Genomic DNA, 24,101 nt, shown 5'->3' with positions numbered 1-24,101 from the left:
AGGCCAGCCTGCGCTACAGAGTGAGTTCCAAGACAGGATCTAAAGCTACACAGAGAAACTGTGTCTCAAAACAACAACAACAAACAAACAAACAAACAAACAAACAAAACCCCACAAAACCAAAACCAAAAAAGGAATTTGGGGCTGTTGAGATGGTTACTGGTAAAGGTGCTTGGCATCAAGCCTGGTAACATGGGTTTGATCCCCAGGACCACATGGTGGAAGGAGAACCCCTGCAAGATGACACTGAGAGTTGACCCCTGACCTCCACAAGTGGACATTGGCATGAGCATGGTCACATGAGTACATCCAAACACAATAAAATGAATATAATAAAAAGACAAACAACGTACTGGAGAACACTGCAGCCCTGAATACATGTCTGGGGTCAGGGAGATGGTTCGTCCTTAAAAGCACTTCTTGTTCTTGCAGAAAGCAAGGTTCAGTCCCCAGCTCCCAGGTGGAGACGCACCCATCCATGACTCCTGTTCCAGGGCATCTGATGCCCTTCTGACCTCAGCGGGACCCAGGCATGCCAGTGGCTCATGTACATGCATGCAGTCAAAACATAATACGCATACAAATAAAATATCTAAAATATCTTTTGAAAATAAAGATTAGTATAATGAGCATGTGTTCATACTTAGATGCTAATAAAGAACTAATAGAATAAAACCAAATAAAGGAACCAATTACAGTTTTTCACCCTTTTGTTCTCTTTGAGATGGGGGTCTCATGTAGCCTAGGCTGGGCCTCAAGCTTCGTGTGTAATTGAGGCTGACTTTGAGCTCCTGATCTTCCCTGCCTTCCATCTTTTTTTTTTAAGTGTTGAGATTGCAAAATGAAGGCTAAAATATGTTTATATGTGAAACCTTCAAACCAAATAAAGAGAAAAGCAACAACATCAAAATTAATGAAAGAGAAAATAAACCAGAAAAAAATTGGTTGAAGCCCTATAAAATGTAAGGAAAAACAAGCAGTAGGAATAAAAGTTTATGATGGAGTCTTAAAAAAAAATCACAGGTTCCCTTGTGGAATGGCACAGTGGTCTAACCTGATGTTATTTCAAGTTCATTTCTTTCTCCTCTAGTCAATTGTTTTCTTTCTTGTAACAAATCATAAGTCAGAAGAACATTATGAACAAGCTACTGCTAAGGAACTTGAAAATTTATTAGATAATGCTAAAAATATATGAAATTGTGGGGGCAGGAAGGAGGGTTAACCATAACAAAAGGTGTATGAAAAAAAGCTGTATGTAAACTACTATCTTGTGACCTAAATATTATCAAAGAAAAGACTGAAGCTCTCCTGCATGGCTGACTGCTGCCCCTAGAGCCTTGGTTCACTAAATCGAAGTCACTAGTCAGGTGTGGATACTGAGTGAGCTGCAGGTTCGGACCCCAGAGCCCCGGAAACAAAGCTGGCTCTTGCCCTTCCTCTTGCCCACACACCTGAACTAGGTGATAAGACCCTGTTGCTGCAGACTGTATACTGTGGTTAGAAGAACTGGAGAAAAGCTGGGACTGAGTTAGGAACTTCCTGTCTGCCGCCGAGCTCCCACAGTGCTGGACAGCACCATGCAGGCCGCTGTGGGGGAAAAGGCACCGATAGTTTTACATAGATATGAACGCTAGGAACTTCCAAAGCAACCTGCTAGGCAAGGTGTGTCCATTGTCTCTGCTTGGATTTGAGGCTGGTGACACAGGAGGGGACCCACGCATGGTTCTTTAAACCTCATCAGAAACACATGGCCGGGGAAGGGAGCATATTACTGTTTTTTCAATCCCCTATGAGCGTCTAGGCTTATACCCATAGACAAATGTTACCCTTCCTTTTAATGAGAGGAGATTCTCTGCCGAGAGTCGTAGTGAATGTAGACTCACAGCTGCTCTAGGTGCTGAGAATAAGTGATGGTGAGTGTTCAGCAAACACTACTATCACCACCTCCAGGCTCAGGAGACACTTCAGAATTTGAGGTAGGAAGAATGTCAGAGCTGGAAGATAAGGAGAAGGGCCTTGTGCAAAATGCCATCTTGGGCAGGACACAGCCATTGATATCCTAAGCTCACAAAAGATGCAGTTACCTGTGTTAGGAGCTGCATGTCACTAGATTTATCAACAGGAGGTTGTGGATGGGGGTGGGCTCATGGGTCCCTACCCTCCAGGTTGAACTTCTGGCTGCTGAAACATTGTAGGAGGGGGAGTCATTGTTCTGACTCCCACCAAGTTGTTCCCCACCAAGATCCAGTGGACAGTTCAAACCCACGATCACACAGATGGCCCTGGTTAAACTCAGTGGGCCACAAAACAGAACAAAACACATTAATGTGAGAGAGGAGTTCCTAGGGAGAAGGGGGATAACAGGAGTGAACAGAGAGAGTAATTAGAATGCAGTCTATCCATGGATGACATGTTGACAAATAATACCTGTTAGAAGTTTTTGAAGTGCATGTTCAGCAGGTAACCTGAACCTGGTGGAGCTTGGCCACCTGCGTTCACTCCTGGAGTCCCATGCAGAGGGGGAGGGCGCTCAGTTCCACTGGTTATTCCCTGACCTCTCCTCGTGTGCTGTGGCATGTGCCTGACTCTCCACAGTACATTTTTAAAATGTGGTAAGAAGCATAAAATTTCCGGTGAAAACTTCCTTGATCGTAGGTTGAAGGAAAACCCGCCCATGTAACAATTCCGATAGATCCAACACTCATTTGTTAAAATTTGATGTGTACTAAGGATAAAGACTTAGTTGGAACCTCATCAGGGACATTATTAAACATGTACAGTAAACTGGGTATGGTGGCTCATGAACGTAATCTCAGCACTTGGGGAAGCAGGTCTCCAACTTACAGTAAATCACCTTTAGTGGAGAAAAGGGATGCCAGCTACCATCTTCCCACACTAGCATTGCTGCGGGAACATAGAGAGGGTGCTTAGTGTGGCTTTCTGATGCTGTGATGTAACACCTTGACCATAACCAAAAGCAACTTGTGTAGGAAAGGGCTGATCTCAACTTAGACTGCCGGGTAACACCCGTCACTGAGGGAAGAGGGGCAAGGACTCAAGCCGGGCAGGAACATGGAGGAGCTCTGCTTTCTGGCCTGCTTCCTGTAGTTTACTTAGCTTGCTTTTCATACACCCCCAGGACCCCCTGTCACCGGCTGCACGCAGGCAATGGGCTGGGCCCTCCCACATCAGTCACTAATTAAGAAAATGTCCTACAGGCCTGTCCGCAGGCCAGTCTGGTGAGAGCATTTTCTCAGTCGATCTCTCTTCCTGGATGACTCTGGCCCGTGTTAATAACTTGATGCTAAAGCTAGCCAGCAAAGGAGGAAAGTCTTAATGGTGAGAATAAGTAGGGTTGAGGTATGGCTCAACTCTAAAGTGCTGGCTTCGCATGAACAAAGCCCTGAGTTCAATTCCTGGTACCACATAGATGCATCAAAAGGTTCTGAGAAAAAACCAAAACTGTCATTCTTTGTAAATGGGTCCGCAATTAAAATCTAAAAGACTGCTCATATAGACTATTAAAGTTGCTATGAGGTTCATCATACAAAAAAGGAAAAAGGACTTATCGCGGTTGCTGTGTACAACCACAATAATCAGGAAGAAAATGAAACAATCTCACAGTAAAATCCAAACCGAATAGAAAAATCTTCATTAGGTACCTAGGAATAAACCTGACAGCACGTGTGACCTGTTTACCATTGGAAACCTAAGTGGATCACAGTTATTTATTATTTTAATCTTTAATCCAAAAATACATAAGAAAACTGAGGATGATAAATCTAGTCTTCTTTCTCCAGCTAATGGAAAACCCAGTTTACTTCTAGTCAGAATCCTTGCAGATTTGCTTTGGCTGAATTTGATAAACAGTTTTTAAAATATGGATCTCATCAATATAGTCCAAGCCACTGGTTCTTAACATATAGGTCGCGACCCCTCTGACAACCTTCTATCCGCTAAAATATTTGCATTACAGTTCTTAACAGTAGCAAAATGACAGTTATAAAATAGCAACGACAATAATTTTATGGTTGGGGTCACCATGACATGAGGAACTGTATTAAAGGGCCGCAGCCTTCGAACCACTGCTCTAGACCATTCTGTGAAAGAACAAAGAGCCGTGTACTTGTCCTGCCCACAAAGAATGATTCCTGGCCAGGAGGAAGGGTGTGTGCTGAGTATGCACAAGGCCCTGGATTTAACCCCTCGAAGGAAAGGGACAGGGAGAAAAGTATCTGCAGCTGTAGAAAATAGAAAGTACTGGCATGGTGGGGTATACTGATAATTTCAGTACTGGGGAGGCCAAGGCAAGTTCAAGACTTAGAAATGAATAGAGCAAGCAGTGGTTCCCAGCCTTCCTAAAGCTGCAACCCTTTAATACAGTTCTCATGTTGGGGTGGCCCCCAACCATGAAATTCCTTTTGTTACTGCTTCATAACTGCAGTTTTGCTACTGTTAGATCTGTAAATATAACTGTAAATATCAGCTATGTAGGACATCTGGTACGTGACCCCAGTGAAAGGGCTGCTTGATCCCCCTAAAGGGGCCGCGTCCCATAGGTTGAGAACTGCTGATAGAGAGTTTCTGTCTAAGAAGAGACAAGAGAGGGACTGGAGAGATGGCTCAGCAGTCAAGAGCACTGGGTGCTCTTCCAGAGGACCAGGGCTCCATTCTAACATTCACATGGTGGTTCCCAATTATCTGTAACTCCAGTTCCAGGGGATCCAACACCCTCTTCTGGGGCCTGGGGATACCAGGCATGCATGTGGTATACAAAACACTTATATATATAAAATTTAAAAGTAACGTAATTGAAACTTTTTTTTTTTCTTTCAGAAAATAAATCAGGCCTGGTGGTGGTGGTGGCAAAGGTGGAGGCAGAGGCAGGTGGATCTCTGAGTTCGAGGCCAGCCTGGTTTACAGACTGAGTTTCAGGATGGCCAGGGCTACACTGAGAAACCCTATCTTGGAAAACCAAAAACTAAGAAATAAATTAGAAATTTATTAAATTTTTATTAATTTATTTAATTAAAAAATCAGTTGACAGAACTGCAGTGATGAAGTGTTATCACCATAAAAAGATCCATAGAACAGAGTAGAGAGCCTAGAAACAGACCCACACAGCTCCATACAGTCAGGCATTTAAAACAGACGAGAGGCTGGGTGGCACTGCATGCCCACTCTGTGAGTTCGAGGCCAGCCAGGGCTACACAGAAACCCTGTCCCAAAAAACCAAACTCAAACCCAACCAAACAAGTGAGAGGAAGAGACCGGGAGAAAAGGCGGAAGAAAAAAATGAAGTGTACTGCAGGGAAATGATAGCTGATAGATGGAGCAAGGGTCTAGACACAGTGTGTACCATACCCGCTGTTTAGTGGACATGCATTTGAAGACAGGAGTGAAGATGGACTGTTTATTAAAGTTTACACACACACACACACACACACACACACACACACACACACACGATTATAGGGACAGAAATATAAAGTTGGATTTATTTTATGCTTCTTTAAGGTGATTTATTCCTTATTATCTTTCGTGTATATCAGTTCTTTGTGTCTAGCTCCCGTGTGAGCATCCAATTTAATTTGATTAGTGTATTTTTTTTATGTTTACACCTGATTATTTACATTTATACACTAAGTAAATAATATTAGGTGTCTCAGTTTCCTATATATTTTAGTAAACACTTAGCATACATCTAATCAATTACTTAAAGCTGCTGCATATATGGTTGTTATGATAAGTCATGTTCTCCCCCTTTATGAACATGGTCAAATGTTGACCTCATTGCAATCTGAATTGAATGTCTCTGGCATAGTTCTTTGTTCTGTCTTAGGGAAGTCTTTAACATTTGCACGTGGATTCATATATGAATTTATTTTCTCACATCGTCCTTAAGTAGTTTTAGAATCAAGATTATACTGGGCTCAACAATAATACAGGTGGCTTTCATGTATTTTTCCCATTTTTAGCAACAAATTCTCTAGTCATTAAAATTGGTGAGAATTTTGTAGTGCCTGAAAAGGTATTCAAGTCTGGAAGTTTTCTGAGTAGAGAAGGTTTTGGACAACACTTTAGGGTCTTCACCATTTATGTTTTTGAAACTTACCATTTCAGGTTTATCCATGTGTGTATTTTCTAGTGATTTACAGACTACTGAGGTGCCACGTTTATTAGCATAAAGTTTCATAAAAACATATTGTACTGGTGTGTATCTGTTCAGTATTCTGTATACACATATGTATGTATACATACACACACACACTATCAGTACATATTATATTTTTTACCTCTTATTATGATCCTTGCTGAGTCTTTCCAAAATCATCCTTTGGCTTTATGAATTTTCTCTTTTTAAAAATTCTGTTCAAAGTTGAATAATTTCATTTTTCCTGTTATTTCCTTTCTCTTTCTTTGATTTACTCCTTTTTTTTTTCTTTCTTTCTGAATTGAATGCTTAGTTTATTTATTCTTGGTTTTTTGAGACAGTGTCTCTCCGTATAGCTCTAGCTGTCCTGAAGCTCACTATGTAGACCAGGCTGGCCTCAAACTTCCTAGGATCTGCCGGCGGTGCTGGGGTTAATTGTGTGCACCACAAGGCCCTGCAGCTTACTCATTTATTTATTGTTAAGCCTGTTTCCTAACAGCTCAGTACTGTTTCAGCTGTGCCACACATAGCTTGACATTTTACATTTTGTAATTCATTAGTGAATATTTCTTAAGTTTTTAAATTGCGTGTGTGCGCAACACACAGGTCAGTGTACTGACTCAGTTCTGGCCTTTATCAAATTTTTGTCAGCCTCTAAATATTTCTTAATTCTTCTGTAATTTACTTTTTATTTGAAATATTATTTAGTATATCTTCTATGGGAAAATTGGTCTAATTTGACATCAAAAATTGAACTTCTATAGGGCGACCAGTTTGAGTTGTAGATCAGTCAGCAGGCTGACAGAAGATATCTGAAACACATGTGTTGCAATCTAGACTATGTTAACATTTTACAGACCAGAAAAGACAGCATAGACTACCCAGTCAGCTCCAGGCCATTGACAGGGCTTGTCTCAAAAGAAAAAAGGGAGACTCTTGAGGGAGAAGCCCTCAAGTTGACTCCCTGCCCCCTACACTTACGCCTGTAATTCCAGTGCTCAGAAGTGGAGGCAGGAGAGGGAGTTCAAGGTCATCCTGCACTACCGAGCAAGTTTGTAGCTAGCCCCGCCCCACCTGGCCTCCGAGCAGGATGAAGCTCAGTGGCAGAGAGCTTTATTAGCATGTGTGAGGCTCCAGATTCACTCACCAACACTGAAAGAGAAATGAAGAAAAAACAAAAACAAAAAAAAAACCCAAAACAAATGCAAAACCCCTCTTTGAGAAAGGAAACTGGACTAGAGAGATGGCTCAATAGTTAAGAGTGTGTCCTGCTCTTCTGGAGGTTACAAGTTCAATTCCCAGAAACCATGCCAGGTGTTCATACCCACCTGTAACTCCAGTTCCTGCGGAATCCAACTCCTCTGGCCCGTTTGAGCACCTACAGTCATGTGCATATACTACACACAGACATAATTTAAAATAATAAAAAGAAATAAAAAATTTTAACGGAGGAACAGTTTTGTCTAACAAAGAAGGAATTTGATGAATACAATTGGGTAAAATCATGTACTGAAATATTTTGTAGAATTTACAAAGCATATGGCTATATATACTTACATTACAGGGATTGAGTGTAGCTCCTTTATGAAAAAAGTATATGTAATATAATGACATTTATCTAACCAGAGAATATGAACAATATGTGTGGAGACCCACAGAGGTATCCTAGTGAGAACTTACTCAGGGTCAGAGAATCTGGGCTTGCTTTACCCACCAGGGCTGCATAAGGGGATGATCCTGGTGTGGTTCCCAGGTGTTTGGAATGGTCTGCACTTGGCTGTGCCTTGTGCTTTGATCTTGCAAGGAGGAGGTCTTTTGCCCCACCCCTTGGCATTGTTATAAAAAGCTCTTTTCAATGAACGAAGTGGCTGTTGGGTATTGACTCAGGCCCTCCTGAAGCTATCCTGTGTTTCTGTCTTTCTTTTCGTCATCTAGGTTTCCCTTTCTATCAGATATTTCCTCATTCCTCTCTCCTCGACCTAAGAACCCTTCAAAAGGTGAGAGCTGGACTTCCACAAATATGCCACTCAAGTATGTTCACACAAACACATACATATACTCATGCAACAGAATAAAGGCTTGATTTGAAGATAGGTGTCATAGTTGAAGAATATAATGGTTTTAACCCACTTATTCCACTATTTTTTTTCAAAGATTTATTTATTTATTATGTATACAGTGTTCTGCCTGCATGTATGCCTGCAGGCCAGAAGAGGGCACCAGATCTCATTACAGATGGTTGTGAGCCACCATGTGGTTGTTGGGAATTGAACTCAGGACCTCTCGAAGAGCAGCCAGTGCTCTTAATCTCTGAGCCTTCTCTCCAGCCCCCTCCTTCCACTATTTTTAATTAATTTACTAACTCCCCCCAATTTAGCATTTTAAAATACCAAATATCTACCATCCCACATAGTTGGGGTTAAAGGTTAGGGTGTGGCTTAGATGCATGGTCCTGGCTCCAGTTCTTTGATCAGGCTGCTTACAGTCTTTTCAATTGGGTTAGTCATCTCAAGACTTGGTTAGAGCTGGAGAGCGCCTCCCTGATAGCTCATTTTACAGTGGTTGGTAGGATGCCATTGTCCTGCCCACTGCTCTGGCTTCACAGGCTTGTTGAGTTTATTTATGACTGGTATTTGGCTTCCTTCGAGGGTTTGTGACCTAGGCACTTGAGCTTTCTTCTGTTTGTTAGCAGGGAGGAATTGAGTCCGTGAGAGGAAGCCGGGCTACATCTCTTTAAGGAGGAGCTATAAGAAAGAAATGGTAATGAGAACATTGGTGTGACAGATAAGTAGGGATGTTCCTTTTGTTCCTGGCCAGTGGTGGAGAGTAAGGGCACTGGGTTCAAATTCTGGCCCTTTTATAACCAACTATAACTTTAAGCAAGGACCCTTAGATCCTTCATCAATGAAATGAACATAACAGTAATATCTGGTGAATAGAGATGTGGACATAATACGTGGAGAGAAGTGAAGGTAAAGTAATTAGTATGCAGGCTTTTATTTAGTAAGCAGTAAGATCTGGTATTTACCCCCCCCCCCTCTGCTAGGACATATAGGTAATTTTTATATAGTATTGTCTTTCTGTATTTTTATTAGCAGAATTGAGTTTATTTTAGGGTATCTACCATCAAAGCCTATGTATTCAAACTTAGTTAAAATTCTGCTTATAACTGTTTGATCTTGGAGGCTTGAAAACTGCAGATAAATGTTTGTATACACACACAGGTATACATAGCAGATGCTTGATAAACACCCTAATATGCCACTTTGTGCTAGTACACATTCTAATAGCAGCCTATCCTACTTACTATTCTCAGTAAAGTATTGATGGCTTTTGAAAGTCTGTTTAAAGCAAGGCAGAAACGCACTAAAGTTGGAAATTCTCCTTTTATACATTCCAAATGTATAGGAATGTTGTGTTTTCCACAGAAAATGTTTTGCATTATTTTCTGTGTATGTTTTAAGTGTATAAATTATTATGCAAGGATGTATACAGCTTCTATTCTCTTGGTGCTTCAAATGTAAGCCAGACATGGATGCATATAATGAGGATGTCTATCCCGCAAAGCGCGCGCGCGCGCGCGCGCACACACACACACACACACACACACACACACACACACACACACGCAGATGTATCTGAAATACAGTAAGGTAAGAATGGGGCAGACTTCAGACTGAGCGTTTATTAAGAATCCCGTTTTACTGTTTTTAAGCCACATTGACTTGTCACCTACACACACACACACACACACACACACACACACACACCTTTGGTTCCCATTTCCATACTAAATAGAATACATGGAAAATGTGTTACTGGAGTAGAAATTCTGATTTGTTATCAGTTTCAATGATCTGCCTCAAGTCAGCAAATTACTCTTTAGTATTCTTTATCTTTCCTGATACAGAAAACTGTTAAAGATGTTGCCTATCAGTGGGAGATCCTCATTTCAAACTGATAGCAATGGAAAGTCAAAGCTATCCATTAGCTGCATCCTCTGCATAGCAGCCCTAAATAAACCCATCTGATGCTGTAGTGGTGCTGGGTAAACTTACACAACCATATTGTGTTATATTACTGTGGAAAATAACTTTATAAACAGCTCACTCAGATAAAATTTGTAATCCTACAATAGAGATGATTATGTAGTAAATTTTTTATCAAACACATAATCTACTGGAAATGCATTTTACATAAATTGTGTGGCGAACAACTTCAGGGTAGTATTTTGTTTCAGTTTTTATGTTAAATTCTGAAACAAGCAAGGCATTTTGATTAGGTCTCGTTTGGCATTTTATTTGGTCTGATCCCCTGTACTTCCACTAATTTATAGCCACTAATTGGCTACATAATTCCCTTTCCTGTTGTAGTATGTGTTTGTAAGGTCAGTTTCTAGCAAACAGATTTTTCTAAAAGATGACTTAAGATATGAACGAATCTGTTCATTTGTCCACGTGAACCAAATGAAAGTGAGGGTACACAAATTTCCTGACCAGTAAACCGAGTGGCTCTAATGCAGTCTCCCTGAGGCTGGCCGGCTGCTCTGCTGTTTACTAATTACCTGTCTAGTGTACTCTGACTTCTGTAGAGAAGGGGACCAAGTCGTCTTTGGAAGTAGTTGGAGACTCCTGACTTCCCTAGGGATGTTTTTAGAATATTTTCTAGGTACGAGTTTTTAAAGCTCCTTTCACCCGAACCGACTGTATGTTGCATAAGCTCTGGAGGGGCCAAAACAAGTTAAAAAGCCACCTTCATGCACAGCCGCGGGACTAGGTATTAGGTCGCTTCTAGGAAGAAAAATTTGATTCATGGCTCTTTTCCAGAGGGGACATTTGCAGACTTCGCTTCCGCAGAACGTGAAGCGCGCCTCTTCCTGCCGAGGCCCGCGTCCCCGAGGGCGGCCTGCGGCTCGCCAGCCTCAGGTGTCCGTGCGGCCGCTAGCTGCCGGCGCCCGGGACTTCCTGTCTGGGCGCGGGGCGGAAGGATCGCGTTGCCAGCCGGGGCCGCCGCCGCCCCTGCCGTTAGGTGGTGGGGCTGCTCAGCCCGGCGGCGGGAGGCGGGCCGGCCGCCGCTTCCTGTCGGAGGACGCGCAAGGATCCGGGCGTCGGAGTGTGTGCGAGTGCGTGAGTGTGTGCCGCCCGCACGGCGTGTGTCTCCGGCCGCGGGTTCCGCCTTCTCCCCTGTCGCCGCTGCTCAGGGTGTAAGTCAATGTGAAGCAGCAGTTCCAGCCCCGGGATAAACATGGCGACGTCTCTGCATGAGGGACCCACGAACCAGCTGGATCTGCTCATCCGGGCCGGTAAGCGCAGGGGAACTTTTCTCCGGTGCATCGGTGCAGCGGGCGAGGGGGCGCCCGGCAGGCGGGCAGCGTCCCCCGGGGCGGTCAGCGCCCGGGTCCGGTGTCCGCCTCCGTCAGCGGGGCGGCCGCGGAGAGGGGGGAGTGAATGAAGTAATGGAGGCGACAAATCAGGAAGTGATCACCTTGGAGAGTAACCTGCCTCGGATCCCAGCTGTCGCCCCGGGCAGCGCGGCAGCGGCGGGGGCCGGGCACGGAGCCGCGGCTAAGTTGGGGAGTCGGCGCGGGCGAGTTGCGCGCTTCACCCCAGTTGCCGGGGAACCAGGAAGTGAGCGGGGCTGTTGTCCCCGCCGCCTGCCACGCTGTCCGGCCGAGAGGCCGCCCCTGCCCGCGGCTGGGGGCGCTGGCCGCCCGCCGCCCTCGCCTCACACTTCACACAGCCGCCACTTCCGCATGGACGCCGCGGCCCCGGGAGCTACCCGCCAAAACGCGCCGGCCGGCCTCCTGCCTCAGCCCTCACGGAGCAGCGCCGGAGTAACGGTCTCGGGGCCACTTCCCCGGCCGAGCGGGACGCCGACCCGGCGCCTCCCTGGCCCCGGCTAACGGCGGCGGTGCAGAAACTAGGCTGCTGCCCTTCCTTCCCTCGTGGGGCGGGTGTTCCAGGGGGACGGGAAGGACACGGGGTGTATGCCGTGCAGCCGACCCGGGGCTCTGGGACAGCGGGGGAGAACGTTTATTTTTGTCAACAGTGGGTGAAAGCGAGATGCAGGGCGGGCGGGCGGGCGGGCGTCCTGGCCCCAGGGAAGTCTCGGCTCGGAATTGCCCCCTTTCCCCTCCCCCCCAAACCTCCCACCATAGCGGAAGCGCCTGGGAGAGGACAGAACGCGCGCGATTGACAGGCCCGCCGTTCCAATCTGCGCTCCGAGATGTTCCAAATAAGAACGTTGATTTCTGGGGGCGGGACCATGGGCCCGAGCCGGGCCAATGAAGATTGGGCGGGAGTGGAGCTGACAATGTACGCATGGAATTGGAGGGAAGAGGAGTGTAAACACGGAAGTGGCCGCGGGGGTGGGGGATGTGCTGCGCCACTGCTGCAGCGGAAGGGCACGGACTTAAGTTACATAGAAAAAGCAGCTTTCCTTGCTAGCAGACAGCGCAGCGAGCGCCCGGGTCGATGTGGCACTGCCTGAACACTGTTGCTTACTGAAATAATAAGCGCACGCGTCCTCTCTCTGGTCCTGGTTCATATCATCCTTGTGGAATTGAAGATGAGAAATAGTCACCAGACAGTACTGCTGTAAAAGATCTCAACATTCTTGTCCATCTATTGTTTTTAGGTAGGGATCTTGAGATCGGTAGTTTGGCTGACAAAGCTGACCCAATTCGATTGGGAAGAAAAATCAACATATGTTTATCCCTAAATTTAACGAAACTTTAAATTCAAATAAAATCTGGACTAATAGAAGCATATGTACTATATAACACGTAACGGTGAGTGTGTTTAGTCTGTGGCATATTTTACACATTTCAAAAATCCCTTTGGAAAGCACAATGTATTTGAGCAGCGTTTAAATACCTCTTTTTTTTGGATAAAAACTTGTGTTGAATGAGAGGCAGAACACTGAGAACCTGGATCCTTCAGTCCATTGATCAGTGTGAATTAGTGTACATTTTCATGTCTGGTCGGGGGTGTGTTGAGTGTGTACAGTTCTAGAGATAGTTACATTTCTGGGCCAGAGAAGTGCTCACGGGTGAAGACCACTTGTTGCTCTTGCACAGGACCGGGGTTTGGTTTTCAGCACCCACGTTCACAACCATCTGGAACTCCAGTTCCAGGGGATACAACCCCCCTTCTAAACTTCATGGACGCTAGGCACACATATGGTGCGTATAAACACAGGCAACATTTTAATAACTGAACCTAATGATGTTATTTCCAGTGCATGTGAATACTTGAGAGAACTAGAGCACAGTTTCTTCATTCAGAACCCTGAGAAACCGTGTCGAGACAGAGGACCTAATTCTGCGAGTGGAAGGTTTCTTTCTGTGAGCTTTTGGAATTACCAGGAAAACTGAATGTGGCCTGTAGGTATTTTGCTAGGAGTGCACATTACATAGTCTTTGGAAATGAATGTTTTTATCTTTTCGTAGGCGGTCTGGTGCAAGTGCTCACATGGAAAACCTCCGATGCTGGTTTTCTAAGACTTTAGACACCATTTTCCAGATCTTCTTGATTTTTGAGTACTACGTACAGAAATCTTACAACTAAAGGTTTTTAAATCACAATGTGCTATAGAAGACTGCTTTATACATAATTATTTTATTTCTCCTTTCACGTTCGTGTAATCTGGTCCCTATAGGCTTTTAGAAGGAAACGTAAGAGGATTTGCTGATATACTCAAGAGTTATTTCAGTGAGTTCAAAGCTGGAGAAGGAAATAGGGTTTAAAAAATTTACGATTTTTATGATTCTAAATTTTTTATTGCTGACAGTTTTTAATGGCATAACCTTTCAACTTTTTGTTAGTTTTTGTTTTTGAGACAAAAGTCTCATGTACCTCAGACTGACCTCATACTTTCCATATAGCTGAGGCTAGCCTTGATCCCTTGCCTCCACCTGCTGAATGCTAGTGGTAGAGCTGTGTGCTCGGGGACTCAGCACGTACTCTGCCAATGGAGCTACATCCCCAACCCCAACGTCTGCACATTTTATGAGTAAGTGGATGTACTGATCTCTTTATCTCGTTGAAAGAAGTCATTAGACATAGGCAAGCAGATGAAAATCTTTATAATACACAAATGAAAAGTAGCTATAACGATTGCAGTAATTTCCTGATGATTATGTAAAATGACTGACACTTGGGAAGAATTTAGAGAATAAATAAGCTTGGAATTGAATGATGTTAGTATAACTTGCTTCTAGGAAACTATAGATCACTTAATAAGATCACTGCTATATCACTACAGGATATATTGCTTTACCTTCCCTATTTACAACTTAAGTTTTATACATACAGTCCTTTAGTTATTAATGTTTATGCCATTAGGAGTTTAAGTGGACGAAATAAATAAACGTGTATCACATTGGTGTCATTTTAAAATTAAAAATGTTTTGTAGTCAAGACTTAATATTCTTATTAAATTTGCATTTGGGTGGGGCATGGTGATACCTTCTTTAATCCCAGCACAGAGGAGGCAGAGGTAGGCAGGCTAGCCAGGACTACAAACTCACAAACTTGCTTCAGGAACCATGGAATCGAGAATTGAGGTTCTCTAGTTAGCTATCAATAAAACTATGTCCTAGTTAACCTTAATCTTAGCCTCCTACCCTCTTTAGCACATGACTAGGTGAGTGACCTGAGGACTTTTAAAGCTCTAAAAGTATGAGTGGTCCAACACATTTAATGCAAAGGTAAAGATGTAGGACTTGCTTTTAAAGGAAATTTTAGAAAATACACCATGTGAGTATGTCATAGATGTTAATTTCTTTCAGCCAACCTTTGAAAACTTAACAGTATTTGATGTAGTTTAATACATGAGGCTCAGTACTGGTATGAGTGAGTGTGTATGTGTATATAGATTAATGAGGGAAAAACAACTGTCTGACATTATTACTTTCCTGATTATTTATGTGAACATATAATGTATGCACTGTTTTGATTTGGGAGAAGATTTTCAGTTGAAAAGATTCTGCTTTCTTTTCTGAAGTCCTCCTCTTCCTCTTCCTCCTCCTCTTCCTCCTCCTCTTCCTCCATCCTTCCTGCCTCCTTTTTTTGTTTTAAGGCAAGGTCTCACTGTGTAGCTGAGGCTGTCCTGGAATTTAGTATGTAGACAAGGCTGGCCTCAAACTCAACAGGGATCCACTTGCCTTTGCTTCCTGAGTGCTGACATTAATTTCTTTTTTCTTTTGAGAAGGGAGGTCATCAGAGTTTACTCTACCAGTCCCCGTCCTGTGCCCCCCATCCCCCATCCCCCCCAAGACAGAGTTTCTCTGTAGTCCTGGCTGTCCTGGAACTCACTCTGTAGACCAGGCTGACATTGAACTCAGATATCTGACTGCCTCTCTCTGAGTGCTGTGATTAAAGGCATGCGCCATGACCACCTGGCTGCAGTGCAGTTCTTAGACAAAGAGGAAATTTGTCTATGGACATACAGGATAGTCTCTGTGTGTGAATTCATGTACATGTGGAAACCAGAGGTTGACAGTAGGCATCTTAGTCACTCTGCCTTACTTTTTTGAGACAAAACTTCTCATTGAGCTTGCAGACTGGCTGTCCAGGAAGTCCTGAGATCCTCCTGTCTCTGCTTCCCTGCTGGGGTTATAGTTGCTTGTAACACTGGCAGAGTACTGGGGATTGAGCACCCAGTTCTTTATTTGGGTGCTGGGTATCCTTGAGATCTTCCTGCTTTCATGGCAAGCAGTTTACCAACTGCGACACCACATCAGCACTAGTTACCTCATGGACAGAACAGTGTATATATTTGGTCAGTGTTCATCACGAAATTTAAAACTGAAGAAATCTCATGTCTGGATATCCAGTAAAGGTTGGTTATCTCTTTCCCATAGTACTTCAGACAGAAGTGTTTCACTTACCAAGCTTTCTAGATTTTGGAATGTCCGCATATGCAAACTCCAAAGCATTTCAGAAGTTCAGATTTGGATAGTACTGTCTCTGTCTGGGGGAAAACCATTAAAAGTAACATTATATGAAAAAGTAGGGCCAGCTGTTGGTGGCATATATGTCTTTAAGCCTAGCTTCTGGAAGTAGAGGCAGGCAGATGTCTTTAAGTTCGAGGCCAGCCTGGTCTACAGAGAGAGAGAGTTCCAGAATAGCCAAGGCTATACAGAGAAACCCTGTCTTGAAAAAACGAGAGAGAGAGAGAGAGAGAGAGAGAGAGAGAGAGAGAGAGAGAGAGAGAGAAGGGAAAAGTAGGTACCATGTATTGAAATAAAAATAAAAGAATGGCATTAGTTGGTTTTGTTTTTTGTTTTTGTTTTTTGTCCAGAGACTTACCTTGCTGTTGGCCAGATGACTGAGTGGTGAAGGTGCTTGCCAGGCAAGCCTGGAGACTGAGTTCAGTCTCTAGGAACCAGATGCAGATGGATGAAGATAAATGACTCCAGAGTTGTCCTCTGACCCACACACACCACACCACGTGTGTCCCTGTATATATTTGTGTACACACACATTAAAAGTAACGTCTGGGGTGGAGTGTATGGCTTTTAGTAGTAAGGTCCTGGATATGATCTCCAGTATAGGAAAAGAATTGTAATGTCAGGGTATACGGTCAATCAGTAATTCAACAAAGCACTTTTCTTTAGAAACAAATAATGGGCAGGGTGGTGGTCTTGCACGCCTTTTATCCCAGTAGTCAGGATGCAGAGGCAAGTGAATCTCATGAGTTTGAGGCCAGCATGGTCTACAGAGCGAGTTCCAAGGCAGCCAGGGTTATGTAGAGAAACCCTGTCTTGAAAAACCAAGGGGCTGGGGCGGGAAGGAAAAGGAAGAAACAAAAAACGTTAGAGAAAGGCAGACAGCACACTGATCTAGACACTCTGGGAGGCTGTCTGGGGGTCTAGAAAGTCAAAATATTTTTCATGATATTGGAAGATAATATTTGCCTTTCAGTGTTACGAGTGTACAGAAAAAATATAAAAAATTTAAAGATTCCCAGAAAAAAAAAAAAGCATGCTGGACTTAGTGGCACACGTCTGTAATCCCAGCTACTCTGGAGACTGAGGCAGGATTATTGCAAGCTCATGTCTTAAATAAGCTGTGTAGTGAATTCAAAGCTAGCCTGGGCAAACTAAATGACACCCTGTCTGAAACAAAAGTGAATGAATGAATGAATGAGGGCTGAGGATATAGTGTGGCTGAAGTTTTCCTGTGTCCCGCCTGGCCTAAGGTTGGGACAAATGTCTCACCCACTGTCCCGCAAGTAAATACAGAGGCTTATATTAATTAAAATTGGCCACTAGCTCAGGCTTACTACTGACTAGCTCTTACGCTTAAACTCAGCCCATTTCTGTTAATCTCTATGTTGTCATGTGTTCCGTGGCTTTACCTGTGTGCCAGTACATGATGTTCCCTGGATGGCTGGCATCTCCTGACTCAGCCTTCCTCTTCCCAGCATTCTCCTTGTCTGCTTATCCCACCTATACTTCCTGCCTGGCTACTGGCCAATCAGCGTTTTTATTAAACCAGTGTAGAAAAAGCATTATCCCACAGCATTTATAGCTTAGTAGCCAACTGCTTGCCCAGCATATATGAGGCCCTGGGTTCAATCTGTCATGAACCCCCACCTCTAACACGTACATATATACCCAATACATACATGCATACATACATGCATGTATACATAACATATACACACTTATAAAGCCACTGAGTTATTTTAGTTATTTTTCATAACATATATTCATATTTAAGTAGCATGTATGTGATTATAAATGAGTAACTATTCTTGAAGTTAAAGGTTTGTTTGCTTTTGTTTATTGTGCTAGCCCATGCTGGCTATACTAAAGCTCCTAAATGTTGGGCTTTCAGGCATGAAGTCACGATGCCTGGCTAAGTTTTATTTTTCTACAATAACTATGTGTAGATAAGACTTATTTTCACCCAAAGTCTTTTTGAGATTCCCAATAATTTGAATGCAGAAGTGTCTTCTGACCAAAGTTAAGTTTAAGAATGGGTTTAGGCTGTCATTTGGTGTAATGGCCACTATCCACCTGTGGGTATAGAGTACTTGAGACCTGGCTGGAAAATTCAATTTTGAAAGTTCTTTATATTGATTACATGCTGACATAGCAGCATTTGGATGTATTATGTTAAACAAAAGGTAATACTTTCAGTTGGAGATGTAGCTCAGTGATTGACACCCCCCCCCTGCCCCCATAAAAAGGTATTAATACCACCTTTGTACTTTTTTAAATGTGGCTATGAGAAAATTTTAAATTATGGCTTGAATTTAATTCTCATTGTCTTTGTACTTACAAAGCTATATTGATTGAAGGTCAAGGGAGACAGATGTTAAGGGGAACGATCCCAGCTCTCTTCTCCATTGCAGTGGTTTGCTCTGTCTCTAATGGAGCTCTGAGTATTAGGGGATGTGGTCAGTCAGTGCAGAGCTTGAGTGATGACCTTGGAAATACTAGTGTATGGCGCTGTGTTTAGGAGAAAACCACTAACACCTAATGAAGTATTTCTCATTTTTCCATTGCTCTCAAACTCCACTGCTAGTAAAGTTTATTTCTGACTCGAGAACATTGTTATGAACTAGATCCCTTGCCAGCGTTCTCTCCTGCAAAGCAGGGAGGTAGGCCTCTTGTCAGACTTGATTACCAAGTTTGGTGTTTTACAACAGCTGTTGAGAGTCTGGAGCAGTGTACTACAAACACCAGCTGATTAGAGATGGAGCTGGAGCGGGCATATTTACCCACAGTAAATGGCAGCACAACCATGCTTATTGATGGCTGTGTGCTCAGAATTAAATCGCTCTGAAATATATTTGATACATTACTTGAAGGAGGCTTGGTCGGGAGTTCAACTGCTAGAAAATGAGACCTGTCCAGTTACTTCCTAGTTTGTTTCTGTTTTTAAACTGAGTAGCTTCTTTTCTACCATAAATTTCATGCATGTCTAGAAAGTAGTAAGAAGGAATTTTATTTGCAGATGTTGCTTTTATTGCAAGGCACTGTTAAATTGATACTTATATCTTTAGAAATATGCAGTTTTATTTTATTTATTTATTTTTGGTTTTTTTTTTGAGACAGGGTTTCTCAATGTAGCCCTGGCTGTCCTGGATCTTGTTCTGTAGACCAGGCTGCCTTGAACTCACAAAGATCCGTCTGGCTCTGCCTCCCGAGTGCTGGGATTAAAGGCACACTCCACCACCGCCTGGCTGCAGTTTTAATTTTTTAATTATTGAGCTGAAGAAAACAGCATTAAGTTTTTAAAAGTACAGAATTCTAGAGATATTAAATTTCTGCTATGAAAGATTATTTTAGAAAGTCACCTGTTGACTTAGGTCAACAAAGTCTAGATACTCCTCCCTTTATAGAATGGGTAAATATTCTGGAACTTCTCATCCGACACCAGGCTTTTAGGTTTTATTAGCATGGAGCTGCAGATGAACATGGTAAGCTCCTAAAGTAGAAAGTGCTCTACTCCACTCTCTTTAGAGGCCGTTCAGTTACAGAGCTATGAGATTGTTTTACATTTGTATTTGGGTTTTGACGGCACTCTGAACATGAAGTTTCAGGAGGCAGAGGCTCTGTTCAGACACAGAACTCAGATTGTAGCCCAGCACTCAGCACCTGAGAAACAGTCAGGTGATACAGCCTGGCTGCACTTATAAATTAGGGCTATTTAAAGTACTAGTCAAATATTTTTGGGTTATAATTTGTTAAATTTTAGGGGGAAGAGAAATTTGGGGTCAGAAGTAGAAACAAGAAAATACACTTTAAAAACCTAATTGGAATTGGGTGTGGTAGTACACCCTTGTAATCTCAGCACTTAGGGAGCAAAAGCGAGAGGATTGGGGGTTCAAGATTTCTGCCATATCTAGAGTTCCAGGCCAGCCTAAGCTACATGACACTCCATCTCAAGAAACAAACCAGAACAGAACAGAATCGAGATTCATTTGTAGTAACATGAACTTAACATGAATTAATGATTTTGAAAATGCACCCCAAGCTACCTAAGAATTTAGGGCACACAATATACAACTGTTAGGCAAGTATTTTTGTAGTTGTTATTTATAACTTAAATATTTTAAAATCTGTAGTTTTATTGCCCTCTGATTATTAAATACTTGAAGCTATAATTGTAGTACCATGCAGTTTGTAGAGTATATCTCCGTAATATTACATAAGGAATTAGCTTACCCAGGATAGTTTATTAATAGCTCTTAAGACACCAGCTAAATTACAGCACCAGTCCTGCTTTACAGAGAGAGGATGGCTCCCAGGTTGATGTTTAACCCTGAGAGTTCGCTTCCTGGGGGTTGTTGGTGTCTGTGAGTCTTAGAGGAGGCCCTGTGAAGAACACCCTCAAGATTGGCCGTGTCTTCTATACCAAGTTTTTAAAGCTGGGCTAGTAGCGGAGTGAGCCCTTTGCCTCCCAGAAGCTGCAGATAAGAGTAAGCAGGGTCACCTAAAGATAGACTTACTTAGAGGTTTGGCTGCCTCTCCCAGTCCATTTAGCTGGGAGCAGATGTCCATAAATGGAAAGAGCAGCTGGAGAGACCCGAGTACCTAGCTTGAGCGTGTGGACGGTGTGGAACAGGTGCTAAAAGAGGCCTGGAGTTTTAAAACAAGTGCTCCCCAAATGACTTCCTTTTTAAAGGCTGAGGTTTTAGCATTTGGTGAATTTGGAGGCTCTAAAAAATTTTCTTTTTACGATTCAAGTTTCTTGAGACAGGCTTTAGAAGATTCGTGTCTGGACTTGTGAATTTGGCATGGCTTTATGAAACTAGGAACAGTCACAGCAGCTCCTTAGGAGAACATCTTCAGAAAAACAGTCAGATTAAAATTTATTATTTATGTTTCAAAACCTCTAATCACATAAATTATTCAGTATATAAATAAGTCAGAGTGTGAAATAAATGTACAACTAAGATAATGAATTCTTGACAATTCTCCTGTAAGATCATGGGATTGTTTTTAACTTGATACATAAAAGAAATGCACGTGTTATGGAAAATCTGGGGCTAGATATACCGCTTAGAGGTGGAGCACTTGTCTAGCAATGTGGGAGGTGCTGGGTTTGATCCTCAACATTTGAAAACGAAACAAAACCAGTTGTGAATGCAAAGCTTACCCTTTTATAGCAATGAGAGGTCATCATACGGAATTCCCATTTCATGCCAGGCACTGTATGTGGTTTCCACAGCTATTTGTGGAAATTGTCCTGCTCTGTCAAAGCGGAAACTTAGGCATTGGAGAGTAAGTGGATTGCCTTAGTGGCAGAGTCTAAGAACCCTGCTGTTAGACCTGCAAGTGCAAACCTCTGTCTGAGTACCTCATTGTTTCACCAGTCATTTGATAGAGAGCATGAAAGACATGTAAGAGAGATAGGAAGAGCAGTTGAATTGGACCGGCTTCCGGGTAAGATCATCTGTCTCTATCCATCCACCCACACACGTGCATTTCTTAGGGAAAACCCAGCGAAGCCCACTGACACTCTGAAAAGAACAGTGTTACTGTGAACAAAGTTAGGAAGTGTCGTGACAGTGAAATTAATGGCTTGCCTGGCGATTGTCCCCTCACAGGAGACGATATAAAAATTGAGGCAATTCATTAGGCTGCTTAGAACAGAAGTGCTTCTAACTGGTTTCTGTTGGCAATCATATTACCCCAGCTTAGAGACAGCGCGTGGGATGACATAATTGACCTACAGGGTGGTGGTTCTCTCCCTGCTCCCCAGCCCCTGTGGACCATTCTCCCAGGTGATTGTGGTCTAAAATGGATGCAAATTTCATATTTCAAGGTTCTTTCTTTGTTTTCTTTTGGTTAAGATCCAGGAACTTCTCAGTAATTTCTAATTAGCTTCACTGGGTTTTTGGTTTTGAGATAGGGACTGCCTATATATAGCCCAGGGTAGCCTCAAACCCCATTCCCCGCCGGAACCCTCCAAGTACCGGATTAGGAGAATGTGACACTTTTACCTGGCTTATTGGTTGCTTTTAAAATCAACACTCACTTTACACAGCGTAGACGTTAGCTTTGGTATTCTTTCTTACTTAGTAAGTAGTTAATGAGTACCCCTTGGCTTGTGTAGGATTGTGATACTCAGTAATGATATTAAGTTGTTTGTGTCTGTTTTCCACAGTGGAAGCGTCTGTTCATGGCAGTAATGCACACTGTACAGACAAGACAATTGAAGCTGCTGAAGCCCTGCTTCATATGGAATCTCCTACCTGCTTGAGGGATTCCAGAAGTCCTGGTATGTGATCTGTCCAGTTTATACTAAACGATACATTGTTTCCATTAGAATGAAGACTGATATCAGTGATTGATGGGGAAGGCTCTAGAATTTTGGTTTTTCGAGACAGGGTTTCTCTGTGTAGCTTTGGTGCCTCTCTTGATTGAACTCACAGAGATACACCTGACTCTGCCTCCTGGGTGCTGGGATTAAAGGTGTACACCACCACTGCCCAGCGAAGGCTTTAAAATCTTAAATACTGTGCTTAATGTTCTAATAAGTAATGCAGAAAATGCCCACAAATTTTTACTAAGCAGCTGTATATGTTGTCATGTTTATTTTCTTGATTCTGAGTAAATTGTAGGTAGTTGTAGTCCCTAAGAGCAGGACAAGTTGGACTATTTGCTTCCTGTAGCCTTTCAATCCTTGACTCACTCATCAATAGGCAGTAACTAACTACATGGAACTGGCCATGGGAGAGGGAAAGGAATTTATTTCATATTCTTTTCAGCTTGTGAAATAAGGTTCTTTTTTTCCTTGCAGATTGATTTTAATAGTGGTGGTGTACTTATTTGATTTTGTCTTGATTTTAACTCACTGTACAGGAAGTACAGTTAGTTGCTAACAGCAGCCATCTTTAAAAGGTTATTTTGTATGTGTGGGTGTTTGCCTGCATGCATTTCTGCACTGTGTGCATGCATGCCTGATACCCATGGGTGTCAGAAGAGGGGGTCAGATCCCCTGGGACTGGAGTTACAGATGGTTGTGAGCTGCCCTGTGGTTGCTGGGAATTGTATTCCGGCCCTGAAAGGGTATCGGTGCTCTTAAACACCGAGCCGTTTTTCATTTTTCCTGCAACCATCTTTTTAATTGCATTAGGATCCAATGCATTCTTCAAGGACATGAGAAATAAGCTGTGGCATTATTGGGTCGCATATTGATCCATGTTAGGATACAGTATCTGGATCTACTAATTTGAAATAGAAATGTGTTATCCTGGTTACTCAAGCATGTGTTAGGGACGCTGAAGCAACATTATTGTGTGTAATCTATTGTATGTATGTATTGATAGCAATCTATGTACTATTTTAGTGACTTAAAATGATATTTATTGTCCTCAAATGAAGTTAGTCCCTTTCTCATATTTTAAAATGAAAAAAATTTGTATTTTGTACTGAACTTATAAATTTTTAAATTTTGTATCATGTCCTTGTATTTCCCAGTTAATGGATGATAGATATGTGCAATGAAAATAATTATTAAAGGACCATTATTTTTTAATTTTCTCTGTCAAAATCATGTAAAATGTTGCTATAATTAACCTAGAAGTTTCAAGGGAGTTGTGGAGAGATGGCTCAGGAGTTAAGAACACTGTGTGCTCTTGCAGAGGACCTGGGTTTGGTTTCCACACCACATGGTAGCTCCAATTCTAGAGGAGCTGATGCCCTCTTCTGGCTTCTGGAGGCAATAGGCACACAAGTGTATAAACATGTCGGTAAATCCTCCACACACAAAAAGTAAAAATAAAACCTTCTTAAAAAAGGACCTCAAAGTGTGGAAAAGAGGTTGCCTTCCTAACTGTCAAAATGATTGTCCTTTATTTTAGATAGTTTTGGATATGCTGTAACTTGACTTCTTCAGGCACAAGTTCTTATCTTGCTTTGGATAATTCTGTAAACCTCGCCTCTTCTAAATATTGGCCTGTCCACATAAGAAACTATAAC

General features: G+C 42.7%; 1 protein-coding gene across 22 annotated transcripts in view; it reads left to right on the top strand.

Annotated features, from left to right (window-relative positions):
* The window catches only part of Elf2 (E74 like ETS transcription factor 2), a 91,066-nt gene that overhangs the window by 53,648 nt on the left and 13,317 nt on the right, over positions 1 to 24,101 (top strand). For 17 of the 22 annotated variants that reach the window (XM_076574044.1, XM_076574050.1, XM_076574052.1 and 14 more), the window contains one exon: positions 22,285 to 22,398. In XM_076574044.1, coding sequence (XP_076430159.1) covers positions 22,285 to 22,398 — 114 coding nt within the window. Of the gene's footprint in view, positions 1 to 11,047; positions 11,457 to 11,795; positions 12,945 to 13,393; positions 13,539 to 14,039; positions 14,168 to 22,284; positions 22,399 to 24,101 lie in introns of those variants that run through there. The other 5 variants (XM_076574055.1, XM_076574056.1, XM_006977595.4 and 2 more) reach the window with 5 other exon arrangements.

The sequence above is a fragment of the Peromyscus maniculatus genome, chromosome 6 (assembly GCF_049852395.1).
Source record: "Peromyscus maniculatus bairdii isolate BWxNUB_F1_BW_parent chromosome 6, HU_Pman_BW_mat_3.1, whole genome shotgun sequence".
Classification (NCBI taxonomy): domain Eukaryota; kingdom Metazoa; phylum Chordata; class Mammalia; order Rodentia; family Cricetidae; genus Peromyscus; species Peromyscus maniculatus.
This window is presented reverse-complemented; position numbering and strand designations above follow the sequence as displayed.